General features: G+C 47.9%; 2 protein-coding genes, 1 long non-coding RNA gene and 1 pseudogene across 3 annotated transcripts; 1 reads left to right on the forward strand and 3 right to left on the reverse strand.

Moving 5' to 3' along the window:
- The first annotated feature begins 2,525 nt into the window (after positions 1–2,525).
- On the forward strand, positions 2,526–4,072 carry LOC120700356 (annotated as a pseudogene).
- Positions 4,073–5,404: 1,332 nt separating this feature from the next.
- LOC120700589 lies at positions 5,405–6,334 on the reverse strand. The gene is made up of 2 exons (XR_005685933.1): positions 6,171–6,334; positions 5,405–6,087 (listed from the first exon to the last, which is right to left on the reverse strand). It is a non-coding gene; the product is annotated as an uncharacterized LOC120700589 (long non-coding RNA).
- A 4,471-nt stretch (positions 6,335–10,805) lies between these two features.
- Positions 10,806–13,542, reverse strand: LOC120696821 (V-type proton ATPase 16 kDa proteolipid subunit). Its single transcript, XM_039979830.1, has 3 exons — positions 13,254–13,542; positions 12,481–12,766; positions 10,806–11,259 (listed from the first exon to the last, which is right to left on the reverse strand). Exons 1-3 carry the CDS (start codon positions 13,330–13,332, stop codon positions 11,127–11,129), a joined length of 498 nt encoding a protein of 165 aa, XP_039835764.1. The 5' UTR covers positions 13,333–13,542; the 3' UTR covers positions 10,806–11,126.
- Positions 13,543–15,728: 2,186 nt separating this feature from the next.
- On the reverse strand, positions 15,729–21,301 carry LOC120696823 (fatty acid amide hydrolase-like). The gene is made up of 19 exons (XM_039979839.1): positions 20,855–21,301; positions 20,589–20,698; positions 20,257–20,317; positions 19,957–20,150; positions 19,690–19,819; positions 18,647–18,872; positions 18,435–18,547; positions 18,262–18,337; positions 18,082–18,153; positions 17,924–17,966; positions 17,775–17,846; positions 17,589–17,669; positions 17,348–17,451; positions 17,141–17,233; positions 16,992–17,060; positions 16,802–16,866; positions 16,622–16,683; positions 16,377–16,472; positions 15,729–16,273 (listed from the first exon to the last, which is right to left on the reverse strand). The coding sequence occupies exons 1-19, from the start codon at positions 20,952–20,954 to the stop codon at positions 16,211–16,213; spliced, it is 1,830 nt and encodes a 609-aa protein (XP_039835773.1). The 5' UTR covers positions 20,955–21,301; the 3' UTR covers positions 15,729–16,210.
- Positions 21,302–22,785: the final 1,484 nt, after the last annotated feature.

A 22,785-nucleotide genomic window follows, 5' to 3' on the forward strand; every position in this document is an offset into this window, starting at 1 on the left:
GGCGGTGAAGCCTAATGATCCAAATGAGCAACGAGGCTCTGATACCAATTGTAAGGATCGATGGACCAAGAGGGGGGTGAATTGGGCCTTTTTCAATTTCTAAAACACAATAAAGCAACCTTAATCTATGCAATGCTAGTAAGGCACCAATTCACCAACCGGATAACTAAGCTACCTACACAAGCTAAGAGAGAGATAACGAGAAGTAAAGCCTAGCAAGGTAGAGCTAAGTTATGATCTCTAAGTCAAGCACATGAATAAATTGCATAAAAGAAAATGCTTGAATAAAGAGAGTGGACAAGAGACAACCGGATTTTTTCCCGTGGTATCGATGTGTTGGCACACACCCCTAATCCACGTTGTGATACTCACAAAGAGTCTTGTCACCTCCCAAGTCACCGAGACGAGGGCGCTCACTAAGAGTCTCTGTTCACCATCCCGGCGTGGTGGAGATCAAGCCACGTACAAACTTCTTCTCCGGGCTCCCACAATCCTTGGCAAGCTCCACGAGAAACACCTCGATCACCAAGATCGCCTAGGTGATGCCAATCACCAAGAGTAACAAGCTAAGGCCTTCACTTGAGCAAGAACCGATCACCAAGAACGGATGCACACAAGCTTCTCTCTACTCAAGTCCTTAATCTTGCTTCTTGATTGATTGAATGAACAAGTATGTGAAAGATGAAGCTCAAGGTGGCTCTTGACTATAGTATGAGTGTATGGATATTGCCTGGTGTCAAGAGTAGCAAAATGACCCATTGGAGGGGTATATATAGGCAGCTCACACGAATAGAGCCGTTGGAGAAAAGCTGCCAGAAAACTGCGTAACGCCGGTTAATCCGACGTCCCTCCAATAGCCAGCGTCAGTTTAACCGATGAATGTAAACTGCCCCTTCTGAAAACTAGCCGTTACAACTTGGGCAGATTAACCGACGTATCATCGGTTTAACCGGTGAGTGTAGTTGTCCACTGATCAACTGAAAAACCAAGTCTCTGGACAACTGCACCGACGTTAACTCAAACCTATCGTCGGTTTAACCGGTGAGTACAACTTCTGAAATCCTTGGAAATACCATCTCACTGGTCAATTGCACCGACGTCCCATTTCAAACAGCGTCGGTTTAACCGGTGTATAGAACTTGAATTACCCTGGAAAAACCAAGTCTGGACTAATGCACCGACGTTAAATTCAAACACGTCGGTTTAACCGGTGTATTGACTTGTCCAGACTCTGCTAACTTCGTTTAACCGACGTATAGAAAAATGAGAGCGTCGGTTAAACCGGTGTTAAAGACTTTTTCTGATTTTGCCTTTTCTGATTTGAGTCTTGAATGAAATCCAAATATTCTTGAGATATAAGTTGAGAACCACTTATTTGAACTTCTAGAAACCTGAGTGACCATAGTGTGCATCCATTTTTGATTGATCATGTCCATGCTCAAGTTACTTGACCTTAACCCCTCTTAATAGTGCGACCTCTACAAAACTATAAAACCTATACTAACCTAAGTGTCCTTCTCAGCCTTATAACACTTAGGACTAGAAAGATCCTTAGTCTTGACATAATCTTGAGTTGAATACTGAGATCGCCTTTTTGAATAACCGAAATTGAGGGGCCTCTTTTGACATATGACCAAATGAGCTAATGATCTGTTAAGCTACACAAACTCATTAGTCACAATAATGGTTGTCATTAATCACCGAAACATACCTTGAGGGCCTAGATGCTTACAGCGGTGACGAATGGATCTTTGATGGCTTCGAGGAAGATGAACAGGAGGTTTGAACTTCTTTGTAATTTTCCTTTTCTTTAGGGTCCTGTTTGTGAAAGAACTGGTGTAATACGCTAAGATCAATACATTTTCCTTCTAAAAAAAGTGTTTCTCACCAGCGCTCGGTTGGATATGGAAAAGCCGAAAATTTTTTGGTACCTCACAAAGAAATAACATACTACAAAATTATTAACCAATAGATAAATGAAAACCCGACGCTCAATAACGTCGGTAATATGCAATGCACACAAGCCTATAATAAGTTTTTAGATAAAACCCAACACTATACAGATTCATCAAGTGACGAGCACCAACTAACCCTCCACAATGCATCAAGGACCAAACGTGAACCGACAATATGCAAATCTACGTCCAAGTTCATAACATGCTAGCAACAATGTAGAGAAATATATATAACGTGTAAATTAAACTCTACTATCGAAATGCCTCATCTTTCTTCGATAAAACATCTCTGCAAACTTTCGAAAAGATTTGCAAGGACCTGATCTCTGATAGCATATATAGGGATCGATCTGTAATTAAATTTGTATCGCCTAGTAGATTTTATTTTGCCTGTAACAGAAATTGGCTGGAGTAGAGTATTAGGCTGGCGATGAGCCGGTGAAGTTAAACCCTGCCCCCAAAAAAAAAAATCCCACCAACCACCGTCGGTCCGTCGCCCAGTATTTCTAGCAAGACAACGCCGCCTCCTTCTGTTTCGAGCGAGCGAGGAGCCACTCCACCCCCCGAGCCATGACGTGCTCCCCCTGCCCTACCTCCTTGTCGCGGAGCGAGCAGGAGACGCCGGTCTCCGACGAACAGCAGCTGCATCCGCCGGGATCTGCGGTGCCCAGCAGGGCGGCGGCCCGCGACATGGCCGGCTCCGGCGCCGCGGAGAGGGAGAGGGAGCGGGAGGGGCGGCGCCTCGCCTACGACGACTCGGCGTGGACATTGCTCCTGGCCGCCGTTCCGCGCAGGAAGCGCAGCCGTCGTGGCCCAGCCTCGTCCCGCTGGTGGCGGGAGTTCAGGCGCCCCGTGCCCGTGCCCGTGCCCCCACCGCCGGCGGCCAAGGAGCCCGTGGCGAGGAAGGCGGCGAGGGCGGGGAGGTGCGTGGACTGCGGCGCGACCGAGACGCCGCAGTGGAGGGCCGGGCCGACGGGGCCGGGGACGCTCTGCAACGGTTGCGGGATCCGGTGCAGGGCAGCCGGGGAGCGGTGGGGGCAGCGGCGACGCCCCTGGCGCGCGACGGCGAGGACCGTCGTCTCCGACCATCAGCCGCCGCCGCAGGTGGGCCAGCCGATCCCCGACCTGGAGTCCCCACCGGACGGCCAGATCTGTGAGAAAGGCTTAGCTCCCGCTCCCGCTCCCGACCGCGTGACGTCTCCGCCTCCGGCGACGGAGTCCTTGCCGTCGCTACGGACGGCAAGGACGGACCCCGACTCCGAGAAACAACCCTCGAAGGAGGAGGAGGAGGAGGAGGAGGAGCCGGCCAAGAAGAAGACGTCGCCGGACAAGCTGTGCGACCACTGCGCGTCGTCGTCGACGCCGAAATGGCTGTGCAACGCGTGCGGCGTGCGGTACAGCCAGGGGCGGCTACTGCCGGAGTACCGCCGGCAGCTGAAGAACAAGCAGCAGCCTCCACCACCGGCAGCGCTGTCGCAACCGGTGGACGACAGCCAGAGCGTGGACCTGATGCTGCTGCCGCGCCCCGGGGAGTACCTCGCCAGCGATCTGCGCGTCGGCGACATTGACGACGACTCCGGCGATGCAGCTGCCAACCCGACGGACAAGCCGGGCTCGCTGCAGCTGGACCCGTTTCTGCTCGAGGGACCAGCGGCGCCGATGATCGTCGACGAGGAAGAAGAAGAACCCTTCTAGATCGACGTACTATAGGTTTATCGTTTACCTATTTCCCAATAATATATAACTTATCTGCTACTTTCGATCTGTGGGTTGCTTTTTGATTCTTAAAAATAAAAACTTCCGTTTGTTTGAATTAGGCTATGATTACCATTCGAGGACTTGTGGAATAATCTTGCTCTCTCTACCTGTTTGGTTGGTCGTAACAAATTCGGATTTCTGTATCTGTGTTGGTCTTTATTTATAGAGAACTTTATTAGCTATGCATTTTGTTTGGTCTTTAAAAATTTCTTGTAGAATCTAGGTACCAACGCTTAAGATAAATATAGGATGTGTATACATTCGTTTATATATGTCAGCCCTGCAAACAGAGATGATTGGCTACAAAATTCTGCGTTGCATTGCAGGGTGAAAAACGTGTCACTACCTGCCTAGACTGAGCAGCCCGGCCTCTTGCCATGTTCATTTCATATAACACCAGCTGCTACTACGTACGTTTAGTTGCTTGTCAATTCTTGAGCAGCCCATAAAAAAACAATTTCAAACCTTTACACGAGACACGGGAGAACGAATCCATAGATCACGAAGCAGGACGAACAGGAAAACAAGATGCTGATAATGTCATAATGCAAACAGGAGTGTTGATGAGCTCCCATTGCATATCGCATGCTCTCGATCGCCTATATATTCACCAGGTTTCATAACCTCCCAGCAGCTTGACACCCAACAAAAAAATTTAAGCATCAAGCCATCATCCATCGACAGCAGACCACCGTGTACCACGACGAGAAAACAATGGCAGATTATTGGTACCAAGCCCTTCACCATTAAAATGTAGACCTAATAAACCGAGGTTGTGCTCCATGAGGGCTTGAATTGTGGTAACCAATCATTATTACCGTTATTGCGATCCGATTTTTTTCAAGCTTGGCGCGCAAGGCAGCAGCGCAAGCCGATAATTTCATTACGACAGCAGCGCACAGACCGATTTCTAGAGGGAAGATAAAGAGCGCAAACCGACGAGCTAATTCTTCATTTAGGAATAAATTGAAGGGATTACGACAAAATACAATCTCGCTCGACTATAGATTGAAAACCGGACGTATACAAATGCCATGAACGCAAATCAACAACCAGCAACGGGCGCAAACCGACCATCTGCAAACACGCATGTGTAATTAGCAAAGCGCAAGTAAACCGACAAATCTTCAAGTTCATTATATGCCTGAACCGATGGCTACAAATCAAGTCTCGGGATCTATGTTCTTTTAAGAGGACATACAAATTTTGAGAGAGGAGGGTGGAGGAGAGGCAGCTGAAGCATATCACATATTACAAAAAGGCATTGCTCACGAACTACCTGTAGACATGACATGTGATCCCCTCGACGAGACCAAAGATGGGCATGATGATCTTGAATTGTCGGCCGTCTTCCCTGTAGAGGCAGAAAAAAGGATGAGTGGAATCGTCAAATTCCTAGGGCAGAGGTTTTGAAATTAATTTTATAAACTAATTTTATTTAACACATCTAATTAGCGGTCACGCCTGGCCGCCGGCGCTGCACTGGAGATGGAAAGCCTGGCGCTAGAGACTGATGAATACGCATCCGTTACTTGGCCCTGTTTGGTTTGGAGGGCAAAAAATTTCGTGAAAAGTTTCTATATGTTTGGCACAATCAAACCTAACCAAACATATGAAAACTAATACAATTGCTACATGCACACAGCTATGTGTCCCCAAAATTCTGAAATTGTTAAGTGCACACACATAGGTACACAAACAGCCAAACATAATATATAGAATTCGTTTCCTTTGCAACACAAATATGGACCGCGAACACAAATATTGGGCAACCAACTATGACGCCACAATTCACACACTGTCTAAAAGTTTACATGGCAAAACAATGTCCCACAAACAAATACTAACGACGATACAAACTTATTACAGGCCCAACATATGTCACATATGGCATAATTTATAGGATTCTCACCGGCGCCTTTGTGCCATAAAACATGCATATGCAATTTCATCACGGACCGCATTCATGTTCACATCGTCTTCAACTTCATCGGCCTCACGCGTGTCCGCCTCATCCTCATCTTCTTCGAGCATTCTCAACCCGCCTAATGCCATAGCCATATTAAAGTCCACATCGTCATCATCATTTTCCAAAATAAAATTATGTAGGCCACAACATGCTAGAATGATTTCTGCTTGTGTACGCTCAGAATATTTAGGGATGCCGTAGTACAGAATTCTCCACTTCATCTTCAGGATCCCGAATGACTGCTCTATGACCGACCTAAGTGAAGAATGCGCTTTGTTATATACCTCTTGTGTACCCGAAGGTCCTGATCCCTTTCTCCATGCCCGCTGATGGTACTTCACCCCCTGTAAGGTGCTAGATATCCCGGCCTGTTGGGGTACCCCGCATCAACCAGATAAAACTTTCCTACATTGACAACGCAACAATCAACCAACATGGTTTACATATTCATTGCAACATACAACAATGCTTACTTGCAAACAATTTACCTGCGGGTGGATGGGGAAATTTTGTGCCATATTTGTGAATGGCTTCTTGCAGCACTGTCCAATCATGTGCTGATCCAGGAATCCCTGCAGCAACAAATGTGAAGCGACGATCAAAGTCACATATGGCCAGTACATTCTGAGTTTTTTCATTTCGCCTATCGATATATTGGCCAACCTTACTGAAAGGTATGATAGTTTTGACATGTGTTCCATCTATTGCCCCTATTGCATTGTTGAAGGCAGGAGCAGACCTATGCTTCGCTACCTTGTTGTGGACAGAACTGAAAGTGGAGTCCTTGGGGCGAATTATATCTATGGCTAGCTTCAGGACACAAGATAAGACATGGTGGAATTTGCGGCCAACAGTCTCCATGGACCTCTCAAATCTATTTTCAGCCTGCCTAACAGGTTGTGGGGGTCCAACCATGTAAAGGAACAATCCTAAAGCCTCTCTAGATGACATCCTCTTAGTAGACTTCAAACCATATCTGCCAACCAACTGTTCATGTAGCATCTCCCACACATGCGGCTGCATCCTAAACATGTTGTAGCAACTATTTGCATTTCTTAATGTCCTCTAGCTCCTTGTACCGCTCCTCATCTGCCTCATCACTTGAGTTATCTTCACTCACCGAACTCGAGTCTCCTTCAAAATCGATGCCCTCCAAATCGGATCCTGAGGTGTCCCCGTCGATGCCATCCTCTGCTGCCACGGAAGGACCCATTCCAAAAATTTCTGCGTTGTCACCTCGACTGGAACCCTGCATTGCAAAGACATACAACTTAGTTAGTAAATGTAGTATGGGATAAGAAACTAAACAGGGCATCATGTGTAAAGGAATTCCGACTAAATTATGATATAACAGGCCATACGTACTACCAGAACATAGTACAGAAATTACTCATGCATGCACTCCCCGATACATAGTACGAATACAATTAAACAGCAAAGTACAGTGGTTCTAGCAAATTACACACCCTTAATTAAATAGTTCCTAGGACAACATACACCCATACAGCACGACAACACATCACTACTGCAGTATGACCTAACAGAACGTCCACGGTAATGGTAACCACTCCATCAACGCCGCCTCTCGAATGCTCTCTGGATCCAAATCCGCCTAGCTTCCCGTGTTTTCAGGGACAAGTACGCGTCTCGTTCTCGCTCGTCCTTGAAATGGTCATGAAGAAAAAAGTACTCCTCGCTCGCATCATCGATCCCACAATCAACTGCCAACTGCAAGCAACGCATATATGACTCGCGTTGCTCTTGGATCCGCTGATGCTGCTTGTCATTAAGCTGGGTGATCGCCTTTACAGTTTCGCCATCATTTGCTTTCAGCTTGCCTAAAAGTTTTTGTAGCACCGTTTTTTATTTTTTTGGACCGACTGCTGCTTGATGGGGACATTGCTGGTTGCTCCTTCTTGGAAGGGCTGTCAGCAGTCGATTTGGTTGCGTCACTGCTTCCCCTCTTACGGCTACCTGATGTTGGTAGAGAGGTGCTATCCTGAACAGGGGTGTCCTCGGAATCCCTCTCTGCTGTGCTCCGTGCGGCCGCTGTTCCAAGCATGGAACCCCACTCAATGGCAACGTCCTTGAACATGGCGGGCAGCAAAGAAGCCCAACTTGGCTCCTCGAACTTCAAGCGCTCCACCTCCTTCAGCTTCTGTCGAAGTAATATAGACACCAATTAGCTTCAATGGCATGACATGTAGTACCAAAGACGTCAAGCATAGAAAACGGAGGTACTGTGCAAGAATGCTTACTTTAGTGTAGTGATCCCAAACATCTTTGCGGGCCTTGTAGCTGCCCCCTGCTCGGCCACCCCCTGTGCTGCTTTTCAATTCAGTCAAACAAGTATGGAAGATTTTTAGCTGCCGGTACCTAGCAAGCAATTGATTCTTATCATGGTTCCACCCTATTCTTTCTTTGAAAGCCTTAACCAGGTTCCTCCACCCTAAACGAGACATTTTACCCTCTTGACAGTTTCCTTGCTGCATTTGTTCCAGCCATAGTTCACACAACGCTTCCGTTCGAGAATCATTCCAGTTGGCTCTACGGGTCTCGTTCTACGGCCACAAATGATTCAAGAAGTGACAAGTCATCAGGCATGCAACAAATGATTCAAGAAGTGACAAGTTCAATGTTCAAGCATAAAACAAGAAAAAAACATGATTGTTGATGTCAAAGTGTTGTATGTTTTTTGAACTAGGCACACAACATTCCTTGCTGTTTATTGAAAGGGATAAGCAAAATATAAGTCCAATCAGTTAGTGAAGCACTAACAGCAAAAGAGAATAGCACATCTGAAATAAAGATTTGCTGCATTTAGATTCTTCAAAGTTCTTACATGCTATGCCAAACATTTAAGTATAAAAAATAAAGGTGAAAGGGTGCGCATTGGAGATTGTATATGCTCAAAACAAAATGGAGGTAGTAACCTCCATGTTTAACGCATTAGCGTACAGCTACATTCTCTGAGTACATCTGAACCATAATCAAGTACTCTAACGATAGGAAGGAGACAACTACTGCCGTAGCCATTCTGAATTTACAGTACACAGCTAGCAATTTGAAGTAGTAATTTACTGAAGACTAACTGGGTGCCAAGGGGGAGGAGCAGTGGAACGAAAGCAGGAATGGAGGGGGTGCGGCGCAAAAGATTGAAGGCCGGCGTGGGGGGCCTACTGGGTGGCGCACAAGGATGGGAAGGGCCCCGGGGGAGAGCAGGAAACGGGGCGGCGGGGCGGATGTCTGCGGACGGCGGTGGCAGCAAGGAAGGACGGCGGACGGGAAACGAGTGCGGCCGCAACGAGGGAGGGATGCATGGCGGGACGCCGGATCCCGCAGAAGGCAGGCGTGGTGTAGTGGGGGAAGGCAGGAGGCCGGGCGGCGCACCGGGTCAAGGCAGGCGGCGGCGGCTGAAAATGGGGGCACGGACCTTGGGCGGCGGAGGTCTTCCACGCGAGGGGACGGTGCCGCGGCCGGGAAGGACGACGATTGGGGGGCGGTCGGCGGCGGATTCGACGGACGCCGCGGTGTGGGGGTCGTACACGGGCCGGCGGCCGCCGGTCCGGCCCCGAACTTGAGGCGCCGCCCGGGCAAGTTCGACGCCGGGAGAACGGTTGAGTCCCCCAAATCTGTTGTGTCGTCGGTGGAGGGCCGCGGATCCATGCAATGGAGGGGGCTCCGACGGCCGGCGGCGGCGGATTGCTGCGGCGGCGCTGGGGGTCGGGGGGGCGGGCCGATAGGGCGTGCGTGGGTGAGGGTGGTGCATCTTGCGCGGGGGGTTCGCACGGGTGCGCCTAACGCGGTCGGCCGTGGGCCCCACGCTATGGCCCCATCACCTGGGCCCAAATTTCACACTGTTGCAACCAAACATATGGGTTGGATTACCGGGAAATTTTTCCCCTCCCACAACCAAACAATGTGAAAATTTTCCCCTCCCCACCAACCGCGCCCGGTTAAACGGCTTGCTTACGTTTCGACGACGGGACAACGCTGGCCATGCATTCCGCGGGGTGACGCAAAAGGGCTGCGCGCCCCACGAGGCCGCCGAATCCTCTACGGAGAGAGCGCAGTTGCTTGCTTGTGTTGTTTAGCATGGGCCGCCGGCCCAGTTCCACGCCTCCGGTTTCTCTGGGCGGACGGGCCACCTTCAATTTCCACGGCGTAACCGGCCCAAACGAAGTTGCAATGATGACCGATACGATACATGGGCCCCGTTTGGTTAGCAAGTTCTATATAAATAAAACTGTTCACAACTTTAACTATTAATTAGAGATATTATTAAATAAATTCAGTTTCCAAAACTAATAACCCCTGCGCTAGGAAATCTGATGAATCGGGCCTTTGATCACGTGATTCATGGAAAAAAATTGCGGGCTATTGAAACTAGCGTTTGGCTTTTTCTGGCCGCTATTGGCGCTATAGCGGCCCTATGGCCGCAGCTAAGCGGAGCGCGCTATTTGTTTACAAGTGACAGGAAAAAATAAAAATCTATGATAAGTTGATAACATAATAACATCTAACATAATCCATGAATTTTCAACATAATCCATGAGTTTCCAACATAATAACAGCCAACATAATCGATGAAGTAACGGGTCGCGCATGCTATTTTAGGCCTGGTAGCAATAGCGGGAAATTAGCGGCGCTATGTCACTATTCGAGTTTAGCGGCGCAATAGCGTGCAATAGCGCCAATAGCATGAAAATTAGCAATAGCATCACGGCACTTACTTCATCCCGCTATAGCGCGAAAATAGCGCGTTATTTTTTTCCATGGCGTGATTAGAGGATAGTTGGTGTAGCATTACTATAGCCAATCATCAATTAATTATCGTCACGAAAAATTACACTCATTCCTAAAGAGGTTTTACAAATAAACTTAATTCTAGGCTTCATGCATGCCCGTTGTCTGTTGGGAACAATGCAATACTAGTCAGCAAACTGGCAAATCATCCACACTGTTCGTACATGTGCTCTTAAGCTTACCCTACAAAAGTAAGTTTCTACCAGACCACAAAACCCCTGCCAAAGATCTAACAGTAAAGCGGGTTTAGTGCCACGCACGGATGCATAATTTGCCCCAACGCTAGTCATAACATCACCATCACAAGAACGAAACAGATGAACAAAAGGTGTCCTCGACACTCGTCGCATTATATTGCATGTCCTTGCTTATTCTTATTCACCAGATTACAACGCCGTCCAGCCATAACCCAACCAAAAAAACTGTGCATAAATACTAAGCATCGACCACAGCCCACCACCACCACCACCACAGACAGCGAAAGAATGGCACCGGCACCACAAGGGGAAGTCCTCCCTAGGATGCACATGTTTTTTTTTTCCTCAGACCCAAACAGAATACTAGACAGAATGAAAATTAACCCTCTACAGATAATGGATCTTCCACGGCCAGACATGGTATCGACATCTGGAACGCGCCTAGTCTGCACGGGACTGGCCGGCGCGGGATGAGAGGATGATGCCGACAATGAGACCATAGAGGGCAAGCGCTTCGGCGAAAATGAGGATGAGGATCATGCCCACGAACAGCTTAGGTTGCTGAGCGTTGGCCCTGTGGGGATGGAAATCCGTAAAGATTAGAAATTTGTGTGAGATACTTCAATTTCAATGCAGCACAGATAATGGAACATGTCTGAAACCCTGAAATGACTTCAGAAAAAGTAGATGTGAAAAGAAAACTACATTCTACAATGATAAATGTTTTAATCCGGAAATAGCTATCAACATTACTTGCACACCACATTACTGTACTAAAAATGAAAACACCATTTTGACACAGATAAGCACTTGAAGCTTTAAGTTTTAAAATAAACACTAACACTTAACATATAATCTTTACACACTACAAGAAACAAGTTTCTACCATACATAGCTATATAATTACTCCCAAATTTCAGAAATTGCTTCCACAGCACTAGATCTGCATATAAGCTATGAAAAGCAACCAGCCTTCTATTGGGTTCATGACTTAGAATAGGGTTTAATTTGCTCACAGGAATAACATAGGCACATTTAGAAATGAAACAATGCGCAAAGAAATGATCCTACTGACTAGGCAACTACCAAGGCCCAAAGCAAACAGAGCATAATGCTGAAACCATAACAGAGATCAGCAAATGATATCCCCCCTCCCTGCTCCACTATCATATGTTTGTAAGTTGACAGGTATAGCAAGCTATGTTCTCACTACAAGATAAATATGTTCTCACTACAAGCTACATTCCCAGATATAGCAAGTGCTGCAAGAAATGGAATCAATGTCTTGAACAAGAAATGGCACCATTATCAGTCTTTAAAGGATCAGGATAATTTCCTAAGATAAACAATATGATAGTGTGACATGAGCACCATTATGATTTATGAAAAATAAACAAGGAAAAACAGGAACATGGTGCCCTTAAGCTCATCCGGAGTGAGTTATAAATAAACATATTGAGGCAAATCACCAAACGAGTTAAAAATAAACATATTGAGGCAAATCACTATCATTTTACCACATAATTAGAGAAGCTTCCTAATTTAATTCCTATAATAGTCATGACATTAGTAGAGAACAGTCAAGAATAGTATGATGAGAGCTGGTTTATGTCAATCAATGACTCAATGTTGCGACTGCCATTTATTTGAAGTGACTGTCTACATACAGGTATTGACAACATGCAATTTTAGAAGTGGCTACCATAACTACTTCATTAACCAACAAATTAGCTGCTAAACCATCAAGCGTGTGCATCGCATAACAGGTAAGATAGAGCAAGCAAAGGGTCTTTACCTGACACCAGCATCACCGACAATGCCAATGGCCATGCCGGCGGCAAGCCCAGCAAGACCACAGGCAAGGCCAGACGACAGGTGGGCGTAGCCGTCGAAGAGGTAGTATGGCTTGGCCTTGGGGTTGATCCCAGTACTGATGATGACAGCAATGATGAGGCCGTAGATACCGAGCACACCAGCCATGACCACGGGCACGATGGACTTCATGACGAGCTCAGGGCGCATGACACCCATGGACGCCACGCCTACGCCACTCTTGGCTGTCCCGTACGCCGCCCCCATGCCTGCAAGGCAGAGAGAGAGAGAGAGAGAGAGAGAGAGAGAGAGAGAGAGAGAGAGAGAGAGAGAGAGAGAGAGAGAGAGAGAGAGTCATTCTCGTCATTCAACCTCAGGAATTTCGCCCTCGCACTGTCCCAGACACACAGATGGATCCACCTGAAATTCTCTCTGTTTTACTGCCCCTTGTTTCTCAAAAAACAGATGAAAAACCCAATTCGCAGGCATGCGTTCAGCATGGCATTGTCAATCTAATCTGAGCCCCGTGGAGCAATGAAGCCTATGAATCGCGGCAGATCGGAGCAAAACGAAAGCATCAAAGCGTCCTGGATCGAACGAACAGTGCACCAGGAAGCAGACACCTCAATACCCCGAATGGATCGGAGATTCGGAGAATGCTTCTCGCGCATGCTCCAACCTTTTCCCCACCCGAATTCGAGAAACCGGAACAGAAAGTAGAACAGAGCGGGGGATCAGGGGGGGGGAGGTACGTACATGAGAAGATGAGCGCGGCGGCGGCGCCTAGGAAGCCGAAGAAGGGGGCGGTCTCATCGCCGCTGAACGCCGACGACATCTTCCTCTTGCTAATGCTTCTGCTGCCGCTGCCGCTGGAGCTGCGAAGAGAAACAGAGGCCTGGGGCCTGGGGAGCTCTCGTGCCGCGGCCTCCTTCTCGTGGTCGTCGCCGGCACGAGCTCTCGAGATTTTGCTCCTCTGCTTGGGATTTGGGCTTCCGCCGAGCTCGGGGGTGGGGTGGGGTGGGGAAGAAGACGAGAGGGAGGCACGGCGCTGCGAGGTGGGGATGGGGAGATTTATGATGTGGACGGTTTTGCCCCAGCGACCGGAGAGGGGCAGAGGACCGTCCGTCTCGAGCTGGGTACATACGAATGAGGTAATTTTGGTTTAAATTTTTTTTTGAAAATTGCCAGGAGCACTGGCCCATCATGTAAGACTTGTATAGGCATCTGTGTTGACCGCACGCTCAGACACAGATGAGACTGCCGAGAAGTCTCGGAACACGTCTACCGCGGCACACACACGCACTCACGCAACCCCACACACACTCTACCTACACAGTGCCCGGTCCTCTCAGGGGAATTAATCCCAGGTGCGACACCGCACGTCGTCCCAGCCGGGGATCGAACGCGGGTGGGCAGGCTGGCCGCTGCCAGCGCTACCACCGAGCTACACGCTCGTTCGCTAACTTGGTTTTTTATTTTGATGAATTCAGCCAAATATTTTAAAACCCACGTTACGTTATTTTGAGTATGATGGTTGTTCTATCGTGTTTGTAAAAAGCACCCGATTGCAACTATTTTCATATCACATTGATTTATAAAAAAAAGATAATAACCTACTAGAACCATGTCATGCAAATCTTAGTGGCAGCTCCAACATCTCTTATGTTTACTTGTGATCTTTGTGATAGTCACTAATTTTTTATTGGAAAATCTACACATTTTTACAAAAATTGCATCTAGAACGCAACTTTGACTACTTTATTAGCGCACGACCCAATATTAGTTGAAACAAGGTTCTAAATTTCTAATGCTACGTATACTGCAAATGCTTGCAACCTCTACGTGGCTTTTACAACCTCTAAAATCTCTAACGGCCGTAGGGGTAGCACCGTCCACATGCTGAATAATAGTTGGAGGTACTGGTCGCCACGTATCTGGCTCGCCGCCTGCGCTCACGTGTACCGCGCGCTCAAGGCGCTGAGATGAACAAGAAGTCAAGAACGACACGATTGGTGGCGACGTCCTCACGGGGCCCGCACGTCAGAGCCTGCACATGCAGCCTCATCCTCCATTTTTCTTTTCTTCTGTGTTATTCCTGATGAGACAAACCAAGAAGCAGTGAAGCACCATCGCATGGTCGCATCTGCTGATCCCCTCTGTTTCCCCAGAATACCGGCGAAATGGCAACAGATGGAAGAAACATGAAAAATATCCTCTTGCATGAGACACACCCGTATATAACACAAAAAACAGGGGCGAAGCTACGAAGGCAGCAGTGGGTGCCGATGCACCCACGACAAAACTGAAAATCAGTGCTAACAATCAAAAGATTACCATGTATGCACCCGCTTGGGCAATACCCTGCACCCACACGTGCCGCCAAGACATGGCAAATCCAATTAAAGCATCACAATAGCTAGTTTGTCATTGGCGCACATTAAATCAGCTAGTGTTTCATCAGCGCGTATTAATTTGAACACATGACACAACGAGGTTAGGCATCCAGCCATTCATCTAGCATCTACATAGTTGAACGTCACCTGGTACCCTCCGCAGCTTACTCCCTTCATCCTAAAATATAAGCCATCATAAATCTTTGTAGATAGATTATAGAGGTAGAGAAAAGACACATGTACTCTGATTAATACACTATTCATTTAATCAATTGCTTAATTTTGGACTGGCTATTCAATTTCTGCACCAAAACTAAGGAGATTAGCATGCCATTTTTTACTCCCCCACCCACCGCAATTGATTTCTTACAAAATTGGTACCAAACTCAAAGAGGTTATCATACCTTTTTGTCCAAAAAACCCTAGAATGCCTTATATTTAAATATAAATTTTAAATCATTCAAAGCCTTACATTTCAAGACGTAGGAGATACGTGCCTATTTCGGTCAACCACGCTAGACAAAAAAAGCATCAACTTCTTTATCATAATATTTAATGCTAGTTACTCCCCCATTCTTTTCGATAGATGAAACACGGTGCTGGGGAATTTACATAGCCTGCGAAACATAGTCCCATACGAAATACACTCTACTACCAATTATAAATTATATATTTTTAAATATGACTACCAAAAGGAAACGGAAGGAGTATGATTTGTTTCAAACAAACCATTCAAATTTGTAAGGAGTACATGTTTAATGTTTTTTCATTCTAGATTTTAAGATTACTATATTTTTTCTACATCATTAAATTAAAAAATAGTAAAGAACACCAAGAATGCCATACAACTCCACACAATGCTTATGGTTTCCATTAGCGGAATTCTAGTGAAATTACAAATAAAGCATGAAAAATTTTGATCGATTGTTCTAAAATTGGGCTAAAGTATTGACTGAAATTTGAAACTCTAAGACAAAATTCCCGGCAAAAAAATAATCCATAATATCTATACGACCATTTACTAGTCATCGCGATGACTGACTTTGCTAAAATATAGAGATCTTCGAATTTTGTGGTAAAGTGGCACACCCCCTCGGTTTCGCTCTAGCTTCGCCCCGGACAAAAACATTCTCTACGCTAAACAAGAACAATCTCGCAGTACAATCCTCCGCCTGGATTGGATGCACAGTCGCGCCGGCTCCCTGTTTACCACTCCAATTGAAGGCATCCATCCATGATCCAGGCGAAGGCTCTACAAGGGACACAAGCAGGATCAAAACGGGCGGAGCTGGAGATCCTCTCTGCGCTCGTCGGTCGCCGTCACTCCTTCTTGAGGAGATCGTAGAACACCACCGGCTTCTTGTAGCACTTGGCGCAGGCCTCCTGCACAGTCGCGTGCAGCCCGTCAGGTTTCAGTTGTACAGACAGCAGCCAGAGATTCAGGTCTGAGCAGCAAGTTCAGAAACAGAACAGATCGTCCACTTGCCTGCATCGCGAACGCGATGTGGAGCAGGGTCGCCTCGGACCACGGCCGGCCGATGAACTGGAGCCCGATGGGGAGCCCGCCCTTGTCGTACCCGACCTGACGAATTGAATTCACCACCGGATAGATGGTGCGCACGAGTCAATTGTTGTTGTTCAAATTTTCTCTCAAGTAACTCACTGTGCAGGTCTACTTTCTGCAGAAGGAATGACAGATAACTGAAGATGCCTCCCATTAACATTAATTACCTTGACGGTGATGGCCGGCAGGCCCAGGAAGTTCCCTGCGATGGAGTAGCGGACCAGCGCGGCTGTTTGATGATTCAAGTTTGAAACAGCATGGCGAGTTAGGAGAGGATCACATAAATGGTGCTGGATTTGGAGTCGGTCACTGCAAATGTTGCTGATGAATCCTTGGTCTCTTATTACCTCCGTTTATGTAGTCCAGCTCCCCAGTGTCGAACGCGTCGTCTTGCAGCGTGTAGGCGGTCACACTGACAATGACAATGGAGGACGAAGGATCAGAGCTAGGCTACATCTTACACATTTGATGTTACTCACCTTAATTGTGAAGCTAATCGGATTAGTAATGGTGGCGGTAGTGCTGAAGGGTACTCACCCGGTCATCGGTGAGACGATCACGTCGGCGGTCTTGAAGATCTCCTTGTGGAAGTACATCTGCCGGTTCCTATCAATTTTTTTTTTCAGATTCATGTCATGTAATATGGAGTACTACTCTATCTGAATCTTTATTTGTCAGGAACTCACCTAAGTCTTTGCGAGTTCAGGTAGGCTCTGCTGCTGAAGGAACCGTAGACGCTCAGCGCGACCCTGGCGTCCCAGCCGATCTCAGACCTCTTCCTGCCACAATTCACAGGATGCCGTACGTATACGGTTTCAGTTCATCAGCTGCCATTTGGCCATTCGCTCGCATGAAATTTGCAAAATAGCATCGACAAATTCAAACTTGCTTACAGCTTGTCGAGGTATTTGGCGAGCGACGTCGTGCACTCGGACCCGATGGTGACGTAGTGCGCCAGCCGCATCTCCTCGATCTCAGGAATGGTCACATCCACGGTCTTGTTGTGGTAACGAGCGTAGGAAACAAAATCGGTATCACAACAACAAATTTTGGCAAATTCGAACGGAATTCAGTCTCTGTTTCAGTGTGGTATAAAAAGTTTGCAAGTGCAGGGCGCATCAGAATGTCCCTCACCTGCCAGCCGTAGTGCGCCTGCAGCGTCTTGAGAGCCTTGTCGCAGCAGCTCCTGATGTCCTCGGCACTGTCGTTGAACCACTGCAGAAGTTTGTGTTTTTCCCACCACGCGGGTTCAGCGAAATGTTAAGGTCTGTCTGATCGCTTTGCTTGATGAATTATCGCAACGATTATACTGAAACTGACCTTTGCGTATTTCGCTAGTTTGATGTTGTTGATGGACAGGCTGGACTTGAGCTGAGGCAGATTCAGTTCAGGCTGGGGATGAAAAAGCTTGTCAGTAATTCAGGTTCATCGGGTACTGCAAAGAGAAAGTTCAGAAACGTAGAGTTTACCCGTAAATAGGATGGCTGGGACTGATCGACGATCGCCGAGTATCTGAAAGAAAGAGAACATGAAAAGATTTCTCAGATTTGAAATTTGAGGCCACGGTTTGCAGTTAATCGCAATGCTGTTGGTGACGAACGAAAAGAAACTGAGCACGGTGACTGACGCGATGACGGCGTCCTCCACCGTCCCCGCCAAGATCCCGGGTATCCCGACCGTCCAGTTGAGCGGAAGCACCCTGCAGCCAGCAGCAATGGTGTTCAGAAACCTGACACAGCCATGGATTACGGAAGCAGAGAGCTCTTTGGTGGCAGCAGCAGAACGGGGGGCGCATCGCCGGCAATACCCGGCGCTGGAGAGGCGGCCGGCGGTGGGCTTGAACCCCACGACGCCGCACAGCGCCGCCGGCATCCGGACAGAACCTGCGGCACAAACACGCATGGCGGCATCGTTCAGCGTCGCTGCACGTTGAAAGAAGAAAAAAAAATCTGCGCCGGAGATCGAGGCCGCCGCACGTACCGCCACCATCGACGCCGAGGGCGACGGGGCAGAGGCCGGCGCAGACGACGGCGGCGGAGCCGCTGGAGGACCCGCCGGCAATCTTGCCGGCGTTGTACGGGTTCCTCGTGGACCTGCAGAGGCAGACAGTAGTATAGATAGGGTATATACCGTATACGACTACGGACGTACGCATACGTACAGGGTGGGCAGGTATACGATACGATACGTACCCGTGGTGCGGGTTGATGCCGCTGGTGCCGGCGCCGAGCTCGTGCATGTTGGCCTTGCCGGCGAGGACGGCGCCGCAGGCCCGCAGCTGCGCCACGCACGCCGCGTCCGCCTGGCACCGCCGTGCCGCGCCCAGCCACCGCGTCCCGCCCGTCGTCGGGTACGGCGCGCAGTCGATCTCGTCCTTGACCGCCACCAGCACGCCGTCAAGCGCCGACAGCGGCGCACCTGCACCACCAGCCTCAGACCATCAGTTCCTGCAGGCTGACATCCAACCGGGCGGCGGCGGCGGCGGCGGCGCAATGAATGAGAGCGGCAGATGCCGGTGGAGGGAGTTGGGGCACAGCAAGCCGTAACTACGCCTGTCAGTGTCCATGTCAGACACCAACAGCGGCAACCATCTGTCTTGTCTGTTTATACCTCTGTCCTGTCCTACCAATTCAGTGTTCACTCTGCTGCAATTTTGTCTTTTTTTTTTAGAAAAAACTTCACACGAACGAACGTGACAACTGCCAAACTGACTGCTGCAATTGCTCAACCAAAAGAAGGAGAAAAAAAACTGGCTGCTGCCACTCCTGTGACCGGGTCTCACTCTTGTCTTGACAGCAACGTGTAACCACAACCAAAAGGCTTCAGTTCTTCTCCTCCAAGAGTCCAAGTCCTGAATCATTTCTCTTTTCAAATGCCCATGCTGCCGTGCAGAGGACTCGGGAGTCACGAAACCTCTTTCTTGGACACCTTCTCATTTTTTTTCTCCAATACGCAGAACAGCTGCGCATCATCGTATTGAGACGAAATGGACACCTTCTCATTACGCCTGCAGACTACTACTGCTACTGGAAATGAAGGTTGGTTGCAGTTGCAGCTGGCAAGGGGCTGCAGACAAAACTATAGTTTGGTAGGCTAGCTAGCTAGCTAGGCGTCACAGCTGAGAGGTCGTCATCAACCTTTAGATCCGCCGAAAAGGAGCTGAGGTGTTTGATGGCTGAGAGAAACTGCAGGAATGGCAACTTCCTCCAACAACAACAACAAAAATGTTCATTACCTCTCTGGTATCTCAGGGTGGACTCCTCGGCCTGCCTCATCACGTCCTCGGGGGCGCAGCTGATGAAGAAGGCCATGTTCAGGCCAGGCCCCGAGCTCTCCTTCACCGCCGCCAGGAACCTCGTCGCCACCTGCACGCGTGCACCGGCAATTCAAATAGTTCAGGACAGGCCGTTGACTGCAATCATCATGTTCAGTAACCAACAAGGGATTCCCGGCGTGGATCATTGCTCGTATCAAAGAACAATGCAACCTGAGAGTCACTCGCCTGAACAGGAGTCGTCTCCCCCGAGCTGTACGCGTCGTAGAAGTCCCGGATCGTCCACCGCTTCAGGCCCAACGACGGCTCGTCGCCGGCGAGCGTGGCTTCCAGCCGCGCCGGGAGGCAGCCGACGGCCTCCTGGACCCGCTCGGCCGCCGACAGGTCGGGCTTGGTCAGCACCACGTTCTGCTCCGGAATGTCTGCACCCCCAGCGCAGAAACAACAGTGTGTTTGGTCGGTTCAGAGTTTGGCATGGACATGGCGGCGCCAGACAGAATTATGCGCAGCAGTCAGTCAGAATAGAACCTTCCCAGTTGTGGGTTGCCGTGAACAGCGGCGGCTCCGGGATGTCGGCGTCAGATACCAGCTGCCAACATTGGATTCACATGTCAGAGACTGAAATGTGAATTCTGAAAGACTCTCTTGCTCTGAGCCTCTGACCGGCTGCTGACTGATCTAGCAAAAGTGCAGCCAAGGGAAGTTCGAAACGTAACACCACACAGCGTTTTGGTCAAACTGCTATGTGTTTGACTGAAACATTATCAGAATAGATTTTGATTTTTGAATTGAGAGAAAAAAAATTATATGGAGAAGGAGGTGGAATTTTCAGAGTAGGGGCTCTGGTGCATGAGCTTCACCTTGTTGATGAGATTGTCCTTCTTCAGGATGTAGAGTACAATCTGCCCGATGATCGGCATCTCCAGGATCCACACGAATATCTTCACCAGGAGCCCAGCAACTCGAGGAGCTAAACATCAAACACCAAGAGAGAAAAATAAATAAATCTGAAAACAAGGACCAGCAGAGCTCTTATGTACTCCAAGAACTGAATTCAGACCAGAGGGATTCAGAATTCTCGCAAAAATTCAGCACAGAATTGGTAACTAGCAACAAGGGAGCAGACCTTTGACATTGGGGCTGATGTAGAACTCGTCGCTGCCGGGGCCGAGGTCGACATCGGCGGCCGGCTTGTAGACCTTCGCTGGCGAGCTGAAGAGGCCCATGGAGGACGACGACGACGAGAGCGGCAGGCAGACAGCCGCAGCAGGGCACTCTCAAAGCGTGGGAAGGGACTACTGCTTGTGGCCAGCTGTTGTGTGAATAGGCCAAGGGTTGTTGCTTTTATACGCCGGTAACGGCGAGGAAGAAGAAGAAGAGCGACGACCAGAACAAGGACGAGTTGAAGGTGATTGGTTATTTGGTTTCTTGGTTCAGAGTTAATCGGAAGACAGAGGACAAAAGGATAGAAGATGATGGGGAATTGCCATAGGAGAGAAAGGATTAAGGCTTGGACCGACTCTCTCTCTCTCTCTCTCTCTCTCTCTCTCTCTCTCTCTCTCTCTCTCTCTCTCTCTGCTACTGGTTTTCTTGTTGCGATTTTGGCGGGGGGAGGGATCAGGGAGGCGGTTGCTTTCTTGCTGAGTTTCCAACGGTATCTTCCGGGACTAGGTTGTTCTGCCTTGTGTGCTACTAGTACTACTACCAACCATATTGATCCAGTAATCTAATCGGCGTCAATTCATCTGTTCTTACCGAGGATATACCATTTAAATATCCATCTGTTCTTACCAAGGAGGCAAGGACATAACTCAAAAAAAAAGGAGGCAAGGACAAGTCCACTTTTTCATGTATTAATAAACATGCTTCTCGAAACTAAAAAGTTGAAGTGTCGGTCGATATTTCAAATTAAATAAAGTTATACCTAGACGAAAAATCGAACCATTTGGGTGAAATAAAACTCCTCTGTGACTGAGGTAATTTAGTTAAATTGGACAAAAAAGTGCGGAGAGATAGATCCCCTCGAATAAAATCGAGTGTATTGTTGTTATGAGGATACTCCCTTTGGTCAGATCTAAAAGACGTTTAATTACAGACAACAGATTTGGCTTGCATGTAGGCAGTATTTTGTTGTCTGAAATACCTTATAAAGATGACCAGGGGCTAGGGAGTTCAACCAAATGTGTGGAAGAAATACTATGTACTTGAAGGATCAGGTTGCACAATAATGTCACTTTGAAAACTATGCCAATTTTTTTTTAAGTTTGATTGTTTAGGTCAAACCAAAGCTTCGTACTAACGACATTTCCCTCTCGAATGAGGATAGAGTATATGCAGAACGTAATCACCTAGATAAAGACAGTTATTAAGTGGGCCAAAATCCTTTTCGTCTTAATTTGATTTGTCTCCCTCTCTCTGCACCCGAGTAAACTTTATTGAAAAGAAATAGTATGCGAACCACATCCATTTTTACATCTAAAGATTGGTAGAACCCTACTGATTTTTACATCAATGATGGAACTCAAAAGAAATTAGAATAGGAAATTGAAGATTGACAGGGGCCCGCGAAAAGAAATTAAGGAAAGACCTTAGATGTCTTCGTCATCCACCCACAACGTGTGCATGGAGCAGTATATATAGTATATAACAACCTCGCTCCCACCAAACTCATTCCAACTTGTCACTTCACCAAAAGTGTGCACGAACATTCAACCCAGCACCTCTCACACTCCAAATGAATCAACAATCGCCAATAATAAATGTCGCCGATTTTTCTATCCAAGGTCACAAGCATACAAAAAAAGATTCTAGAAGCTTTATATACACAATAAAAAAAAGGAAGAACAAATTGTGGAAAAATGGAAAGCTGGCAACCAACTGTTCCAGCCATTGATTGGGCTTGCTTGCATGCCCATTTAATTGTCCTCCTCCACAAACCCATCACTTGCAAGACGGTTAACCCAAAACCTCTTCATGCGCCTGTCCTAGTCCTTGAGCATTAACTTGCCTCCCATGACTAAACCTTATGCAGTGCTCACCCAAAACGGAGGCTAATTT

The sequence above is a fragment of the Panicum virgatum genome, chromosome 3K, assembly GCF_016808335.1.
Source record: "Panicum virgatum strain AP13 chromosome 3K, P.virgatum_v5, whole genome shotgun sequence".
NCBI lineage: Eukaryota > Viridiplantae > Streptophyta > Magnoliopsida > Poales > Poaceae > Panicum > Panicum virgatum.

What these genes read in the sequence shown, in the direction of transcription:
- LOC120696823 (XM_039979839.1), bottom strand. Translation starts at nt 20,954, where the DNA reads ATGGGCCTCTTCAGCTCGCCAGCGAAGGTCTACAAGCCGGCCGCCGAT. An exon ending in CATCAGCCCCAATGTCAAAG is followed by an intron (nt 20,699 to 20,854) that starts GTCTGCTCCCTT and finishes TTTGATGTTTAG; the next exon opens with CTCCTCGAGTTGCTGGGCTC. An exon ending in GTGGAGGACGCCGTCATCGC is followed by an intron (nt 17,967 to 18,081) that starts GTCAGTCACCGT and finishes TCTTTCTTTCAG; the next exon opens with ATACTCGGCGATCGTCGATC.
- LOC120696821 (XM_039979830.1), bottom strand. Translation starts at nt 13,332, where the DNA reads ATGTCGTCGGCGTTCAGCGGCGATGAGACCGCCCCCTTCTTCGGCTTC. An exon ending in CGCCGCGCTCATCTTCTCAT is followed by an intron (nt 12,767 to 13,253) that starts GTACGTACCTCC and finishes TCTGCCTTGCAG; the next exon opens with GCATGGGGGCGGCGTACGGG. An exon ending in GTCGGTGATGCTGGTGTCAG is followed by an intron (nt 11,260 to 12,480) that starts GTAAAGACCCTT and finishes CCATCCCCACAG; the next exon opens with GGCCAACGCTCAGCAACCTA.